At 40.7% G+C, this 19,812-nt stretch overlaps 2 protein-coding genes across 3 annotated transcripts in view; both read right to left on the reverse strand.

Moving 5' to 3' along the window:
* LOC129822491 (high affinity cationic amino acid transporter 1-like) overlaps positions 1–19,812 on the reverse strand; it is a 74,193-nt gene that overhangs the window by 32,627 nt on the left and 21,754 nt on the right. The window lies entirely within an intron of this gene.
* LOC129822489 (uncharacterized) lies at positions 582–8,678 on the reverse strand. 2 transcript variants are annotated; one of them, XR_008754490.1, is made up of 2 exons: positions 899–8,494; positions 582–669 (listed from the first exon to the last, which is right to left on the reverse strand). XR_008754490.1 is itself a non-coding variant. In XM_055880810.1 (2 exons), the coding sequence occupies exon 2, from the start codon at positions 7,438–7,440 to the stop codon at positions 1,378–1,380; it is 6,063 nt and encodes a 2,020-aa protein (XP_055736785.1). In that variant the 5' UTR covers positions 7,441–8,271; positions 8,501–8,678; the 3' UTR covers positions 582–1,377. The 2 variants fall into 2 exon arrangements, 1 of the variants encoding a protein (XP_055736785.1); XM_055880810.1 differs by adding an exon at positions 8,501–8,678 and having other exon boundaries at positions 582–8,271.

The raw sequence follows: 19,812 nt of genomic DNA on the forward strand, positions 1-19,812 counted from the left end.
ATATAAACTAGTTATTAATGTCCAGTATGGAACATATAAACTAGTTATTAATGCCCAGTATGGAACATATAAACTAGTTATTAATGACCAGTATGGAACATATAAACTAGTTATCCACATTAATGTCCAGTATGGAACATATAAACTAGTTATCAATGACCAGTATGGAACATATAAACTAGTTATCCACATTAATGACCAGTATGGAACATATAAACTAGTTATCCACATTAATGTCCAGTATGGAACATATAAACTAGTTATCCACATTAATGACCAGTATGGAACATATAAACTAGTTATCCACATTAATGACCAGTATGGAACATATAAACTAGTTATCCACATTAATGTCCAGTATGTGTAACAGATGTATAGTGTACTCTCCATGCGTTGTGTTTTATAATAATAAATAACTTCGGCCAGTGGTCCCAGTTGAGCATCATTTATTTCTGTTGTTAAATGGGAAACAGCACGTTAGTTGTGCAGGGCTTAATAGTGTTGATGGCTGTCGATGACAAAATCCCTTGCATCACATTTTCATACTGGGCGAACAAAATACAAAAATACAATACAAAATATAACATGTATAAATACCTGTTGTTAAATGGGAAACAGCACGTTAGTTGTGCAGGGCTTAATAGTGTTGATGGCTGTCGATGACAAAATCTGTAGCATGAAGACAACTGTGTTAGCCGTGGCTTATGTGACCATGACATCGGTGTATGCTAGCTAACACAATTATTTACAGCAATCATATGCCAAAGCACATCCCAGAAAGCCCCTCAATCCCTAACAGGTACCATATACCCACACATGTATAAAATCAGTAACGTACAGCAAACTTGTACACATTGTAAAATAGAAAATAGAAAACAGTATTCAGAACGTGACCTACCCCTTGCATCACATTTTCATACTGGGAAGACCTGACGTTCGCGATCTCCCCCTATCTGCAAGTGGGGCCAATCACAACACCCCTTATTGTCATCAGAATTGAACTAACCAATAAGAATGCTTGAACATCAAATACACATTTCTTTAGAGGCAAGTGGAAACATAACCAACCCTGTTACATTCTCCCCTGCTGAATTACACTTGCATACTACAAAGAAACTAAATGAGGTATGCAATACCTTGCAATACATATGTCACCAAATATTCCAGTGCAAAGACTATTCTCTAAAGAGAATTAGGGGAATTCAAAGACCCCGTAGGAAAACATGCCTGTTACATGTTCAGTACACTCAGTGACAACAAGAACCTCAGACAGAAAAACCTTGGCCTACATGACCCCTGACCCATTACCTCTATAGGGTCTCTTGAACGTTAAAAGTAAAAAAAAAAAAATTGTGGCTACAGACTTGGATTCTAATCCTACACCCACACAGGTACTCTAATGAATTCTGTATGAAAAACCCTCTGTGTCTGCATAGTCTCAATGAGTCTCACTGGGCGTTTCCTAACTCGACCAGCCCCTGACCTGACAGTCCTAACAGAGTTATCATTACGTTTAACCTGTTCAACTACAACCACCATTGGTGGGTCACTGTCCACAGTCGATGGGTAGTCAAGGTCAAGGGTTCTGTGACTGTTGCTGGAACTTGTGCCACCAGTGGCATCTTCAGAATGTCTTTCTTCCTCAGAGGGTTCGGACATTTCTTCACCAAAGGTTAGCTCTGACATGCTTGTGCCACCAGTGGCACCCTCAGAATGTGGTGAGTTCTGAGGGTCCCTCGCCAGTGGCCCATCTTCCAGCACATCTGGGGTCTCTTTTTCAGAGGGCTCCGACTGTGTTTCCTCCGAGGTCTGTTCTGATACCCACACACTAGTCCTCTCACCAACGTCCATTTCTGGTATATCATTCATGGATGAGTCCTCCATCTCCTCACTCGGATCCTCACGGTCTCCCGTATTAGATGTCTCTAAGGCAGTGTCAGGGAGAGGCAAGAAGTTTACAGGCATTATCAGATTACGGTGTACCGTTTTCTCCTGGCCAGTCGACATGTTCTGTATCTTGAAGATGTGGATGTCACTATTCTTCTCCGTAACAATATAGAGGTTGTTCTCCCAGCGATCCGCCAGCTTCCTCTTTCCACGTTCACCCTTATTCGCCAGCAGCACCCGATCACCGACCTCCACTGGAGCTCCTCTGATCTTCCTGTTGTAGAGGCCCGCATGCCTCTTCAGCTGTTTGGTTGCCGACAACTGTACAGTCTCCATGGCCTCCCTCAGGTCTCTCGTCAGGGACTTGACGTACTCATCATAGTCTACAACATTTGAGTCTTGTAGCACCGTACCAAACATCATGTCGACAGGCAGACGTGGGGTTCTCCCAAACATCAACTGGAAAGGGGCGTGGCCCGTGGTTTCATGGACTGTACAGTTGTAGGCGAAGGTCAACGACTTCAGCTTCTGGGGCCACCTGTGCTTCGCTCTCGTAGGTAAAGCCCTGATCATGTTTCCCAGCGTTCTATTGAACCTTTCGACTCCCCCGTTCCCCATCGGATGGTAGGGAGTTGTGTGCGACTTCTGGACTCCTGCAGCACTCAACAACTCAGCAATCAATTTACTTTCAAAGTTGGCCCCTTGGTCGGAGTGGATACGACGAGGAAAACCATACACACAGAAGATGTTGTTCCACAGCTGAAGGGCCACTGCTTTAGCTGATTGGTTCGGACACAAGAAGGCATGGGCCATCTTAGTAAAATGATCAGTGACGACCAGAACATCCAAGGACTTGTTGTTGGAGTCTTCAGCAGACCAGAAGTCCACACACACCAACTCGAGGGGCTCAGTTGTGATGATGTTCTCCAGTGGAGCTCTGGCCTCTGGCTCGGGGGCCTTACTGAACACACACCTCTTGCAGGTCTTGACATACTCTCTCACATCCGACTCCAGACCATGCCAGAAGAACCTCTGTCTCGTCAAGTACAACGTCCGCTGTTGCCCCTGATGACCGGCTTCATCGTGGACACCCTTCAAAACTGTCGCCCTCATTGAGGTGGGTACTACATACTGGTACGTCTTCCTCTTTGACAGCAAACTTTTGGTAACGCGATATAGAACACCCATTTTCAGAGTGAGCTTCTCCCAGGTCTTCAGAATCCGCAGAGCCTCGATTGGTTCATGGCCACGTTCCCTCCTAGAAGGTCTACGGCCCCTGTCCACGTAGAAGACAACTCTGGCGAGTGCATCATCCTGGCGCTGCTTTGATATCAGGTCGTCACGGGACAGCACTCTCACATCTGACATCTCAGATGGCACCAATGACTGAGTGAGCTGAGGCAGTAGCAGCGCACAGTTCTGTAGACCAGCCTCCTCTTGCGACCTCAGGATTGCTGACACCGCTTCCTTTGACAGAGAACCAGGAGAAGGGTAGGAGGTAGTTTGGCAGTCCATGACAATTTCACAGGCCTCTGCCTCAATTGACGGTGAGCAGCTTTCGAGGTCGAATGGGTGGTTCGACCAGCGGAACACATCTTGCACCTTCTCAGCATGTACTCCCGCAGCTTCTTCCAGCAAGGCCTTGTATGGAACCCTTGTGATGCGGTGGAGAGCGCTCGGCTGCACAAATGGCTGTCTACTGAGTGCATCAGCAATGACATTTTTGGGACCGGGGATGTACTTTATGTCAAACTCGAATGGGGCGAGTTTAGCAACCCATCTCTGTTCACAGGCGTCCAATTTGGGCTTGGACAGGATGTATGTTAATGGGTTGTTGTCTGTCCATACAGTAAAAGGCTTGCCCCTTAGCCAATGACTAAACTTCTCACAGACTGCCCAGCGTAAAGCAAAAAACTCTAACCTATGGGCAGGATACTTTGACTGTGCATAAGTAAGAGATTTGCTAGCGAATGCTACGGGCCTGGCTGCAGACCCATCCTCTGGCACTTGGGATAGGACAGCACCTAATCCATTACTAGATGCGTCTACAGACAGCAAGAAAGGTCTACTAAAATCAGGGTGGGCTAGCATGACCTGATCGAGGAGAGCTTGTTTCAACTGACTAAAGGCCTGTTTGCACTCACCAGTCCAGTCTGCTGCTGTGAGTTTCCTATTTATTCTTCTTTTCCTCTTTCCTTTCCCATGGCGTGGTGCCTTCGTCCCAGTTGTCAGCCCATGCAGCGGCTTAGCGATGGTGGAGCACCCCTCAATGAACTGCTGGTAATAGACTATCATTCCGAGAAAGGACCGAATCTTCCCCTGGGAGGGCACGTCCGTGTTATCCTCCATGAGATCCTTCTCTGTCATCCCTGCAATAGCCTTCACTTTTTCCGGGTCTGTGGCCACACCTCCTTCACTGATGACATGCCCCAAGAACCGCACTGACCTCTTCATGAAATGGCATTTCTTTGGAGCCAATTTCAGATTATGGGCCTTCAGACGCTCAAAAACTGACTCCAAGCGTTGCAATCCAAGTTCTTCAGTCGGGGCAAAAACCAGCACATCGTCCAGGTAGCATAGAAGGCTAGAAAAATTTTGATCCCCAAAAATGCTCAACATCATCCTCATGAATGTAGCTGGGCTATTGCACAGTCCTTGTGGAAGACGGTTATATTCATATAACCCAAAAGGAGAAGTGAAGGCTGTAAACTTCTTGTCGTCTTCATGCACCTCCACATTGTAGTAGCCTGAGGTCAAATCCATTGTAGAGAAGAAGGCATTGCCACCCAGGGCCGCCAGAGCATCAGCTTGGTGAGGTAGAGGGTGAGCATCCTTTACGGTGCGAGCATTGAGCCATCGGAAGTCTGTACACAGTCTCAGATCGCCAGACTTCTTCCAGACCAGCACGAGCGGGGAGGCATACTCACTGCTGGATTTCCTGATTATCTCTCGCTCTTCCATTTCATCCAAGGCCTGCCTGAGCTTGTCATAATGGTTAGGGGAGAGCCTACGGTAAGGTAGCCTGAAAGGCTTAGTGTCACTGAGTCTGATGCGATGGACATATCCAGTAGCCTTCCCGCAGTCTAGTTTGTTCCGGGAGAAGATACACTCGTAGCGGGCTATTAGCTGAACTAGCCGGGCCTTACACTGTTGCGACAACTGAGTGGACTCAATGTCAATGTCACTTAGCCCTAACTCATGCAACACCTCACTTGTCACTCTGTGCGGTTTTACAGCACTGTCAACGGTCAAGCTATCTCCACTACCATTGTCAAAGTCTTGATTGTCATCCATTTTGTGTACCTGCTGCACCAGGGGGACCGGTTCGACAGTGGGCCCATCTATGTAGTCAGTGTCAAAGTCCTCTAATGCCATGCAAGGAAAAACATCCGCTATCTTGGCATTGCGTCTCACTGTTACTGGCTTTGGTGAGGGATTGATAACTTTGACAGGGACCCAGCCATCGCTCCACAATGTCGCTACAGTTCTCCCCACTAGAATGTTTTTTGGTCTTGAGCGTGCCCTCGTAGGCTCAATAACGACAGCACTGCCCGCAGATACATTTTGAGGCGTACACAACCGGCCCCAGACTAAATGCTCCTGCATGGGCTCCAATGTGACCGCCCGCTTCAGCCTTACTGTGCCCACTCTTTCCGGCACTTCTGTCCCTTTCCATCTCTCTACATTAGCCAGCAGACGGAACAGTTTGTCATCTCCATTGTGTTCAGATGATGACATCTTCTCCCAGAAGTCACCGGTCGTCTTCAGCTCCCTGATGAGGTGTTTTATCACGTTGCTGCCTAGGATGAGCTCATCACGTTGGCCATCCACTACTAGAACAGGGACAGAGACACTGCTGCCATACACAGACAGATTCAATTCACACACACCTACAGGCTTGGTCTTCAACCCCCCGCAGCCAACCAACACCACTTCAGTCGGACTGAGGGAGCCACTCTTGAGCACACCTGCTTTCTCAAGGCGTGGCACCACTGTAGAGCTCAATGTGCATGCCATAGAACCGCTGTCAATCATAGCGCTCACCTCTATAACATCCCCCAGTAACACACTAGTATAGAAGAGTTCATCGTTGTGGAGCACTCTCTGTGTATTTTGCATAATGACTTTTTCGTTCGACTTGACTTCATCACAAACACTTGAATATATTGACTCTAAATCTACAACACTATCGAATTGGGGCACCTCACAAGGCCCAGCACTTCCCCCCACCCAGTGCGGGCCAGCTAGTTTTCCTGCCGCTGTGTCGTGTTGCTGTTTGATGGAGCGACGGGAATTACATTCCCGACGTGTGTGCCCAGCTGCATAACAGAGGAAGCATAGGTGGTTAGAATAACAATGATCCATTGTGCTGTGGTTCGCATCCCCACACACTTTGCATTGCAAAGATGGGTTCTCCCTTCTGGGCCTCCTCTGGAAACGGTTATTATAGCCGCCTACCGGTTGCTGAGGCCTCTGCTCCAAGACCCGTTCAAGCATGCCCATCACACGATCCAATGCCTCGGATGAGTTATTTGTGGGCTGCTGCAAGGGGTCCGGACAGTTTACAACAGCCGACACTGGCCTACTTACTTCCTGCGTCAGTGTGGTGACCAGTGGGGCCAGCCGCAAGGGACTTGGAGCCTTACACTTCCTCTGGTACTCCTCCAGCCTGTCATGGACCTCCGCAGCCGTCCACTCATGCAATGGTTTGCACATGAATATCAATGACAGCTCTGGGTTCGGACAGTGCTTGATGAACATGACAGTCAGAACACGTGATGGATTGTCTAGCTCCTTGTTCTGCCTCTTCAAACAGTCCTCTGCCACCTCTATGGCTCTGTTCAGTCTGATCCAGTAATCAAACGGAGTCTCACCTTCCATTGGCAACGTAGAATAAACATCAGCTAGGGGCATGTCAGAGTTGATTGTGTCGCTAAAGTGATGCTTCAGAATGTCAAAAACCGGTCTAGGGCCCTGGCTTAAGTCAACTGGGTTACTGCGTAGGCTTACTCTTACCACGTCACGTGCCCGCCCTTTCAGCTTACCCAAAACTTCATCTGACCTCTCCTGCCCACCATAGCCCTTCTTCTGCATGTACACTAACATGGTCTCCTCCCACTCATGCACTGTGCATTCCTCTGAACCATCCCCCCTGAAACACACTGGTTCCCTGACATCATTTTTCACCACTACATTTAGACTAGAGCTGGCCCCAACCTTGGTACCACCAACATAATCAACCTTCTGTCCCACCCCATCTCCCATAGCCTTTGATTCCAAACAAGAGGCAATATTTTCACCTATGGAGTAACCTATCTGCTTAACAATGTCCGCCAGGAAATCCATAGACACATCCTCCTTCCTAGGATTAGGTGAAACTGGCTCGAATGCACTGAGTTGAGGTAGCTCTAAATCATGTGGAAGGTGCACACTTGCCTGCGTAGTTGGCCTGGCCAGAGGTGTGGAAGTAACTGGAGAAATAGCTGCCCCCCTACCCACTGGCAGTGAAGGGTTAAACATGAAAACTCCCCTACCTCTCCCAAAACTTTCCATTTTTAAAATAAATTAAAAAATAATAATAATTTGTTTTGTTTTGTTGTTGTTGTAAATATTAAGTCCCCCCCAAAAAATATGAAAATTATCACAATCAATATTAACACTTCTATAAAATCAGCTTGAACATAATGCACTCAAAATAAAAGTTCAGTAGTAGTTGTCTAACAAGACCAAGAATCAACACAGAAAAGTAACAAGAAACGCCTTAATAAATAGTTGGCGCCACCGTGTGGTAGAAAATGGCATCACCCTCACGTTAATTGGCTTACGAAGGTCACTAGCGTAACAGCCCAATTACATCACTAAATAATCATAACATCAACACATACAACTAATAAACAGTATATTATATTCCCCACTCACTCATGCTACCAGGAGCTTCCTGAGAACTCCACTTGCGCAGAATGCAAAACCTAGGCTTTAGACGTGTATCAGCAACCACAGTACTTCTTGAAGCCGGGTCTCCGATCCCTCCACGTGACGTCCGGCGAAGACAAGAAGACGAGTCACGGCACCAGTGTAACAGATGTATAGTGTACTCTCCATGCGTTGTGTTTTATAATAATAAATAACTTCGGCCAGTGGTCCCAGTTGAGCATCATTTATTTCTGCTGTTGTTAAATGGGAAACAGCACGTTAGTTGTGCAGGGCTTAATAGTGTTGATGGCTGTCGATGACAAAATCCCTTGCATCACATTTTCATACTGGGCGAACAAAATACAAAAATACAATACAAAATATAACATGTATAAATACCTGTTGTTAAATGGGAAACAGCACGTTAGTTGTGCAGGGCTTAATAGTGTTGATGGCTGTCGATGACAAAATCTGTAGCATGAAGACAACTGTGTTAGCCGTGGCTTATGTGACCATGACATCGGTGTATGCTAGCTAACACAATTATTTACAGCAATCATATGCCAAAGCACATCCCAGAAAGCCCCTCAATCCCTAACAGGTACCATATACCCACACATGTATAAAATCAGTAACGTACAGCAAACTTGTACACATTGTAAAATAGAAAATAGAAAACAGTATTCAGAACGTGACCTACCCCTTGCATCACATTTTCATACTGGGAAGACCTGACGTTCGCGATCTCCCCCTATCTGCAAGTGGGGCCAATCACAACACCCCTTATTGTCATCAGAATTGAACTAACCAATAAGAATGCTTGAACATCAAATACACATTTCTTTAGAGGCAAGTGGAAACATAACCAACCCTGTTACATATGGAACATATAAACTAGTTATCCACATTAATGACCAGTATGGAACATATAAACTAGTTATTAATGTCCAGTATGGAACATATAAACTAGTTATCAATGACCAGTATGGAACATATAAACTAGTTATCCACATTAATGTCCAGTATGGAACATATAAACTAGTTATCAATGTCCAGTATGGAACATATAAACTAGTTATCAATGTCCAGTATGGAACATATAAACTAGTTATCAATGTCCAGTATGGAACATATAAACTAGTTATCCACATTAATGTCCAGTATGGAACATATAAACTAGTTATCCACATTAATGTCCAGTATGGAACATATAAACTAGTTATCCACATTAATGTCCAGTATGGAACATATAAACTAGTTATCAATGTCCAGTATGGAACATATAAACTAGTTATCCACATTAATGTCCAGTATGGAACATATAAACTAGTTATCCACATTAATGTCCAGTATGGAACATATAAACTAGTTATCAATGTCCAGTATGGAACATATAAACTAGTTATCCACATTAATGTCCAGTATGGAACATATAAACTAGTTATCCACATTAATGACCAGTATGGAACATATAAACTAGTTATCCACATTAATGACCAGTATGGAACATATAAACCAGTTATCAATGTCCAGTATGGAACATATAAACTAGTTATCCACATTAATGTCCAGTATGGAACATATAAACTAGTTATCCACATTAATGTCCAGTATGGAACATATAAACTAGTTATCAATGTCCAGTATGGAACATATAAACTAGTTATCCACATTAATGACCAGTATGGAACATATAAACTAGTTATCCACATTAATGACCAGTATGGAACATATAAACTAGTTATTAATGACCAGTATGGAACATATAAACTAGTTATCCACATTAATGTCCAGTATGGAACATATAAACTAGTTATTAATGACCAGTATGGAACATATAAACTAGTTATCCACATTAATGACCAGTATGGAACATATAAACTAGTTATCCACATTAATGCCCAGTATGGAACATATAAACTAGTTATCCACATTAATGACCAGTATGGAACATATAAACTAGTTATCAATGTCCAGTATGGAACATATAAACTAGTTATCCACATTAATGACCAGTATGGAACATATAAACTAGTTATCCACATTAATGACCAGTATGGAACATATAAACTAGTTATCAATGGCCAGTATGGAACATATAAACTAGTTATCCACATTAATGACCAGTATGGAACATATAAACTAGTTATTAATGACCAGTATGGAACATATAAACTAGTTATCCACATTAATGTCCAGTATGGAACATATAAACTAGTTATCCACATTAATGTCCAGTATGGAACATATAAACTAGTTATCCACATTAATGACCAGTATGGAACATATAAACTAGTTATTAATGACCAGTATGGAACATATAAACTAGTTATCCACATTAATGTCCAGTATGGAACATATAAACTAGTTATCCACATTAATGACCAGTATGGAACATATAAACTAGTTATTAATGACCAGTATGGAACATATAAACTAGTTATCCACATTAATGACCAGTATGGAACATATAAACTAGTTATCCACATTAATGTCCAGTATGGAACATATAAACTAGTTATCCACATTAATGACCAGTATGGAACATATAAACTAGTTATTAATGACCAGTATGGAACATATAAACTAGTTATCCACATTAATGTCCAGTATGGAACATATAAACTAGTTATCCACATTAATGACCAGTATGGAACATATAAACTAGTTATTAATGGCCAGTATGGAACATATAAACTAGTTATTAATGGCCAGTATGGAACATATAAACTAGTTATTAATGACCAGTATGGAACATATAAACTAGTTATCAATGTCCAGTATGGAACATATAAACTAGTTATCCACATTAATGACCAGTATGGAACATATAAACTAGTTATCCACATTAATGTTCAGTATGGAACATATAAACTAGTTATCCACATTAATGTTCAGTATGGAACATATAAACTAGTTATCCACATTAATGTTCAGTATGGAACATATAAACTAGTTATCAATGACCAGTATGGAACATATAAACTAGTTATCCACATTAATGACCAGTATGGAACATATAAACTAGTTATCCACATTAATGTCCAGTATGGAACATATAAACTAGTTATTAATGACCAGTATGGAACATATAAACTAGTTATCCACATTAATGTCCAGTATGGGACATATAAACTAGTTATTAATGACCAGTATGGAACATATAAACTAGTTATCCACATTAATGTCCAGTATGGAACATATAAACTAGTTATCAATGACCAGTATGGAACATATAAACTAGTTATCCACATTAATGACCAGTATGGAACATATAAACTAGTTATCCACATTAATGTCCAGTATGGAACATATAAACTAGTTATCAATGACCAGTATGGAACATATAAACTAGTTATCCACATTAATGACCAGTATGGAACATATAAACTAGTTATCCACATTAATGACCAGTATGGAACATATAAACTAGTTATCCACATTAATGTCCAGTATGGAACATATAAACTAGTTATCCACATTAATGACCAGTATGGAACATATAAACTAGTTATTAATGTCCAGTATGGAACATATAAACTAGTTATCAATGACCAGTATGGAACATATAAACTAGTTATCCACATTAATGTCCAGTATGGAACATATAAACTAGTTATCAATGTCCAGTATGGAACATATAAACTAGTTATCAATGTCCAGTATGGAACATATAAACTAGTTATCCACATTAATGTCCAGTATGGAACATATAAACTAGTTATCCACATTAATGTCCAGTATGGAACATATAAACTAGTTATCCACATTAATGTCCAGTATGGAACATATAAACTAGTTATCAATGTCCAGTATGGAACATATAAACTAGTTATCCACATTAATGTCCAGTATGGAACATATAAACTAGTTATCCACATTAATGTCCAGTATGGAACATATAAACTAGTTATCAATGTCCAGTATGGAACACATAAACTAGTTATCCACATTAATGTCCAGTATGGAACATATAAACTAGTTATCCACATTACTGTCCAGTATGGAACACATAAACTAGTTATCCACATTAATGTCCAGTATGGAACACATAAACTAGTTATCCACATTAATGTCCAGTATGGAACATATAAACTAGTTATCCACATTAATGTCCAGTATGGAACATATAAACTAGTTATCCACATTAATGTCCAGTATGGAACATATAAACTAGTTATCAATGTCCAGTATGGAACATATAAACTAGTTATCCACATTAATGACCAGTATGGAACATATAAACTAGTTATCCACATTAATGACCAGTATGGAACATATAAACTAGTTATTAATGGCCAGTATGGAACATATAAACTAGTTATTAATGGCCAGTATGGAACATATAAACTAGTTATTAATGACCAGTATGGAACATATAAACTAGTTATCAATGTCCAGTATGGAACATATAAACTAGTTATCCACATTAATGTCCAGTATGGAACATATAAACTAGTTATCCACATTAATGTCCAGTATGGAACATATAAACTAGTTATCCACATTAATGACCAGTATGGAACATATAAACTAGTTATCCACATTAATGTCCAGTATGGAACATATAAACTAGTTATCAATGTCCAGTATGGAACATATAAACTAGTTATCCACATTAATGACCAGTATGGGACATATAAACTAGTTATCCACATTAATGTCCAGTATGGAACATATAAACTTGTTATCAATGTCCAGTATGGAACATATAAACTAGTTATCCACATTAATGTCCAGTATGGAACATATAAACTAGTTATCCACATTAATGTCCAGTATGGAACATATAAACTAGTTATCCACATTAATGTTCAGTATGGAACATATAAACTAGTTATCCACATTAATGTCCAGTATGGAACATATAAACTAGTTATCCACATTAATGTCCAGTATGGAACATATAAACTAGTTATCAATGACCAGTATGGAACATATAAACTAGTTATCCACATTAATGGCGAGTATGGAACATATAAACTAGTTATCCACATTAATGTCCAGTATGGAACATATAAACTAGTTATCCACATTAATGTCCAGTATGGAACATATAAACTAGTTATCCACATTAATGTCCAGTATGGAACATATAAACTAGTTATCCACATTAATGTCCAGTATGGAACATATAAACTAGTTATCCACATTAATGTCCAGTATGGAACATATAAACTAGTTATCAATGTCCAGTATGGAACATATAAACTAGTTATCCACATTAATGTCCAGTAAGGAACATATAAACTAGTTATCAATGTTCAGTATGGAACATATAAACTAGTTATCAATGTTCAGTATGGAACATATAAACTAGTTATCCACATTAATGTCCAGTATGGAACATATAAACTAGTTATCCACATTAATGTCCAGTAAGGAACATATAAACTAGTTATCAATGTTCAGTATGGAACATATAAACTAGTTATCCACATTAATGTCCAGTAAGGAACATATAAACTAGTTATCAATGTTCAGTATGGAACATATAAACTAGTTATTAATGTCCAGTATGGAACATATAAACTAGTTATCCACATTAATGTCCAGTATGGAACATATAAACTAGTTATCCACATTAATGTCCAGTATGGAACATATAAACTAGTTATTAATGACCAGTATGGAACATATAAACTAGTTATTAATGTCCAGTATGGAACATATAAACTAGTTATTAATGACCAGTATGAAACATATAAACTAGTTATTAATGTCCAGTATGGAACATATAAACTAGTTATTAATGACCAGTATGGAACATATAAACTAGTTATCCACATTAATTACCAGTATGGAACATATAAACTAGTTATCCACATTAATGTCCAGTATGGAACATATAAACTAGTTATCAATGGCCAGTATGGAACATATAAACTAGTTATCCACATTAATGACCAGTATGGAACATATAAACTAGTTATCAATGGCCAGTATGGAACATATAAACTAGTTATCCACATTAATGACCAGTATGGAACATATAAACTAGTTATCCACATTAATGTCCAGTATGGAACATATAAACTAGTTATCAATGGCCAGTATGGAACATATAAACTAGTTATCCACATTAATGTCCAGTATGGAACATATAAACTAGTTATCCACATTAATGTCCAGTATGAAACATATAAACTAGTTATCAATGTCCAGTATGGAACATATAAACTAGTTATCCACATTAATGTCCAGTATGGAACATATAAACTAGTTATCCACATTAATGTCCAGTATGGAACATATAAACTAGTTATCCACATTAATGTCCAGTATGGAACATATAAACTAGTTATCCACATTAATGACCAGTATGGAACATATAAACTAGTTATCCACATTAATGACCAGTATGGAACATATAAACTAGTTATTAATGTCCAGTATGGAACATATAAACTAGTTATTAATGACCAGTATGGAACATATAAACTAGTTATCCACATTAATGACCAGTATGGAACATATAAACTAGTTATCCACATTAATGTCCAGTATGGAACATATAAACTAGTTATCCACATTAATGACCAGTATGGAACATATAAACTAGTTATTAATGACCAGTATGGAACATATAAACTAGTTATCCACATTAATGTCCAGTATGGAACATATAAACTAGTTATCCACATTAATGTCCAGTATGGAACATATAAACTAGTTATCCACATTAATGTCCAGTATGGAACATATAAACTAGTTATCCACATTAATGACCAGTATGGAACATATAAACTAGTTATCCACATTAATGTCCAGTATGGAACATATAAACTAGTTATCCACATTAATGACCAGTATGGAACATATAAACTAGTTATTAATGTCCAGTATGGAACATATAAACTAGTTATTAATGTCCAGTATGGAACATATAAACTAGTTATCCACATTAATGTCCAGTATGGAACATATAAACTAGTTATCCACATTAATGACCAGTATGGAACATATAAACTAGTTATTAATGTCCAGTATGGAACATATAAACTAGTTATCAATGACCAGTATGGAACATATAAACTAGTTATCAATGACCAGTATGGAACATATAAACTAGTTATCCACATTAATGACCAGTATGGAACATATAAACTAGTTATTAATGTTCAGTATGGAACATATAAACTAGTTATTAATGTCCAGTATGGAACATATAAACTAGTTATCCACATTAATGTCCAGTATGGAACATATAAACTAGTTATCCACATTAATGTCCAGTATGGAACATATAAACTAGTTATTAATGTCCAGTATGGAACATATAAACTAGTTATCCACATTAATGTCCAGTATGGAACATATAAACTAGTTATTAATGTCCAGTATGGAACATATAAACTAGTTATTAATGTCCAGTATGGAACATATAAACTAGTTATCCACATTAATGTCCAGTATGGAACATATAAACTAGTTATCCACATTAATGTCCAGTATGGAACATATAAACTAGTTATTAATGTCCAGTATGGAACATATAAACTAGTTATTAATGTCCAGTATGGAACATATAAACTAGTTATTAATGACCAGTATGGAACATATAAACTAGTTATTAATGTCCAGTATGGAACATATAAACTAGTTATCCACATTAATGACCAGTATGGAACATATAAACTAGTTATCCACATTAATGTCCAGTATGGAACATATAAACTAGTTATTAATGTCCAGTATGGAACATATAAACTAGTTATCAATGACCAGTATGGAACATATAAACTAGTTATCCACATTAATGGCCAGTATTCCAGCTCCTAGAGAGACAAAGTCCTCAGGGCCGAACGTTTGACATTCTTTCACAAGGGCAGAAGGGACATGAACAGTGGAACAGGACGGTGTCCCAAATGGGCACACTATTTCCTATGGGCCCTTGTCAAAAGTACTGCTCTACATATGGAACAGGGTGTCTCGAGAGCGAGAGAGAGAGAGAGAGAGACAGGGAGACAGAGAGAGACAGAGAGAGACAGAGAGAGAGAGAGACAGAGAGAGAGAGAGAGAGAGAGAGAGAGAGACAAAAAAACAGAGCAAACTAGAATGCTATTTGGCCCTAAACAGAGAGTACACAGTGGCAGAATACCTAACCACTGTGACTGACCCAAACTTAAGGAAAGCTTTGACTATGTACAGACTCAGTGAGCATAGCCTTGCTATTGAGAAAGGCCGCCGTAGGCAGACATGGCTCTCAAGAGAAGACAGGCTATGTGCACACTGCCCACAAAATGAGATGGAAACAGCTGCACTTCCTAACCTCCTGCCCAATGTATGACCATATTAGAGACACATATTTCCCTCAGATTACACAGATCCACAAAGAATTCGAAAACAAACCCAATTTTGATAAACTCCCATATCTACTGGGTGAAATTCCACAGTGTGCCATCAAAGCAGCAAGATTTGTGACCTGTTGCCACCAGAAAAGGGCAACCAGTGAAGAACAACCACCATTGTAAATACAACCCATATTTATGCTTATTTATTTTCCCTTGTGTACTTTAACCATTTGTACATTGTTACAACACTGTATATATACATAATATGACATTTGTAATGTCTTTATTCTTTTGAAACTTCTGTATGTGTAATGTTTACTGTTAATTTTTATTGTTTATCTCACTTTTGTATATTATCTACCTCACTTGCTTTGGCGACGTACACATATCTTTCCCATGGCAATAAAGCCTTTTGAATTGAATTGAGAGAGAGTGAGTGAGAGAGGAGACAGAGACAGTGAGACAGAGAGACAGAGAGAGAGAGAGAGGAGACTGAGAGAGAGAGAGAGGAGACAGAGACAGTGAGACAGAGAGACAGAGAGAGAGAGAGAGTGAGAGAGGAGACAGAGACAGAGAGAGAGAGAGAGAGAGAGAGAGAGAGAGAGTGAGAGAGGATACAGAGACAGTGAGACTGAGAGAGAGAGAGTGAGAGAGAGTGAGAGAGGAGACAGAGACAGAGAGAGAGAGAGAGAGAGAGAGAGTGAGAGAGGAGACAGAGACAGAGAGAGAGAGAGAGAGAGAGAGAGTGAGAGAGGAGACAGAGACAGAGAGAGAGAGAGAGAGAGAGAGTGAGAGAGGATACAGAGACAGTGAGACAGAGACAGAGAGAGAGAGAGAGAGAGAGACAGAGACAGAGAGAGAGAGAAAGAGAGAGAGAGAGAGAGTGAGAGAGGATACAGAGACAGTGAGACTGAGAGAGAGAGAGAGACAGAGAGAGAGACAGAGAGAGAGAGACAGAGAGAGAGAGACAGAGAGAGAGAGACAGAGAGAGAGAGACAGAGAGAGACAGAGAGACAGAGAGACAGAGAGAGAGAGACGGCTGCACCACATGCCCTCGTGCCTCACATGCTGTGGTAAGGCTAAATAAAGAGGTTGGCCCGGGAAGGGTCCGGCCCCCTTCTCCACCAATCACATAGCAGGGCACCTGCCGCTGGCTGGCATATGGGGAACTTGGGTAAATTGGGATCGGCGGTGGGGGTGACTTTGGTCACATGCATCTGTTTCCAGCATTTATGTACAGTACCAGTCAAAAGTTTGGACACACCTACCCATTCCAGGGCTTTACATTGCAGAATAATAGTGAAGACATCAAACCTATGAAATAACACATATGGAATTATCTTGTAACCAAAAAAGTGTTTAACAAATCAAAATATATTTGATATTTGAGATTATTCAAAGTAGCCACCCTTTGCCTTGACAGCTTGGCACACTCTTGGCATTCTCTCAACCAGCTTCACCTGGCATGCATTTCCAACAGTCTTGAAAGAGTTCCCACATATGCTGAGCACTTGTTGGCTGCTTTTCCTTCACTCTGCGGTCCAACTCATCCCAAACCATCTCAATTGGGTTGAGGTCGGGTGATTGTGGAGGCCAGGTCATCTGATGCAGCACTCCATCACTCTCCTTACTGTTGTTTGTACCTTCAGTCAAATTAAATGGTTCCAAATCTGAAAACTTTGCCAACCCGGTGCCCAGGGCAGCTGAATTGTGTGCATCTACTGCAAACAGCGGGGGAAAAATGAACGCATCATTGGGTTTACTACAGAAATGTTTGGCGATAGACTAGAGATGCCTTGGCGATCAACCGGTTGGTGACCACTACACTAGGTACATAGGGTACTTGTTGGGACACAGCCATTGACACTAGGTTGGCAGCCAGAAACACGGAAGGTTACAAACAGACTGTAGATCCTCCAGCTGTTAGACATGTGACACAAAACAAATGGTGTAACGCATTGAGTTAAGCCTGGTGTGTGATTCGCTCCACAATCCAAATAAATAATACTGAAACAACTGCTGTTAGCTGGAATCTGAACTTCTGAAGGACAACAGTAAAACAGAACCCTGTCCATCCCCCTTCCACCCCTCCGACTCCTCTCCCCCTTCCACCCCTCCGACTCCTCTCCCCCTTCCACCCCTCCGACTCCTCTCCCCCTTCCACCCCTCCGACTCCTCTCCCCCATCCACCCCCTCTCCCCCTTCCACCCCTCCGACTCCTCTCCCCCTTCCACCCCTCCGACTCCTCTCCCCCTTCCACTCCTCCGACTCCTCTCCCCCATCCGCCCCCTCTCCCCCTTCCACCCCTCCGACATCCGCCCCCTCTCCCCCTTCCATCCCTCCGACTCCTCTCCCCCATCCGCCCCTCTCCCCCTTCCACCCCTTCCACCCCTCCGACTCCTCTCCCCCATGTGCCCTTCTTCGCCTCATGACGCTACTGGGCACGCTCAAAACAAAGTGCCATGTGAGGGGGGGGGGGGGGGGGGGGGGGGGGGTCATAAAAGCGACAGCTCCATGAGCTATGAGGCCTTTCATTTTCCTGGAATTGTGTCCATATTAACACTCAGCCTGCCTGAGGGCCGGACGGCTGTGTCCTTCACACTTTATAGTTAAAGACAAAGAGGCCTAACACAGGACTAATGAGTACACTGACACAACAGACAGAAACAACACTATATAACACCATAGTCTGTACATTAGTATGAACCCAGAGTAGCATGGTATAGATCAGAACAGTCCTGGACTAAAGAACCCAGAGTAACATGGTATAGATCAGAACAGTCCTGGACTAAAGAACCCAGAGTAACATGGTATAGATCAGAACAGTCCTGGACTAAAGAACCCAGAGTAACATGGTATAGATCAGAACAGTCCTGGACTAAAGAACAAAGAGTAACATGGTATAGATCAGAACAGTCCTGGACTAAAGAACCCAGAGTAACATGGTTATACTTTTATCTCTATGGTGCTATAGCTAAAGACACTAAGACAGTCAGGGTTAATGAAGGTGGTGACTTAACTGCTCCTTGGGGTATCAAGTTGTCCTAGAGAACAGGCAATGTATCAGTTTTGGTATATTACTGGGCTAGTTGATTGCTAGTTAGTTGATTGCTAGTTAGTCGATTGCTAAGTTAGTCGATTGCTAAGTTAGTCGATTGCTAAGTTAGTCGATTGCTTTACCAGGTATTGTTCATCCTGATCAGACAGGTTTTTTACATGGACGATACATTGGAGATAATATACGACAACCACTAGAAATAATAGAACATCATGAAACATATAAGAAGCCAGGAATGGTATTTATAGCGGATTTTGAAAAGGCATTTGTTAAAGTAAGACTGGATTTTATTTATAAATGCCTGGATTTTTTCAATTTCAGTAATTCTCTTATAAAATGGGTAAAAAATTCTGTATAGCAACCCCAGGTGTAAAATAGTAAATAACGGCTACTTCTCAGAGAGTTTTGAATTGTCAAGAGGAGTTAAACAAGGGTGTCCGCTGTCACCATATCTATTTGTTATGGCCATCGAAGTGCTAGCTATTAAAATCAGATCCAATAACAACATTAGAGGATTAGAAATCCAAGGCTTAAAAACAAAGGTGTCCATGTATGCTGATGACTCAAGTTTAGTGTTCAGTCCGCAAGCTAGACCCCTGCAATGTCTCATTAAAGATCTAGATAACTTTTCTGTACTCTCTGGACTAAGTGTACAATATT

The sequence above is a fragment of the Salvelinus fontinalis genome, chromosome 24, assembly GCF_029448725.1.
Source record: "Salvelinus fontinalis isolate EN_2023a chromosome 24, ASM2944872v1, whole genome shotgun sequence".
Lineage (NCBI taxonomy): Eukaryota > Metazoa > Chordata > Actinopteri > Salmoniformes > Salmonidae > Salvelinus > Salvelinus fontinalis.

Coding starts and splice junctions, on each gene's coding strand:
- LOC129822489 (XM_055880810.1), bottom strand. CDS start 7,440: ATGGAAAGTTTTGGGAGAGGTAGGGGAGTTTTCATGTTTAACCCTTCA.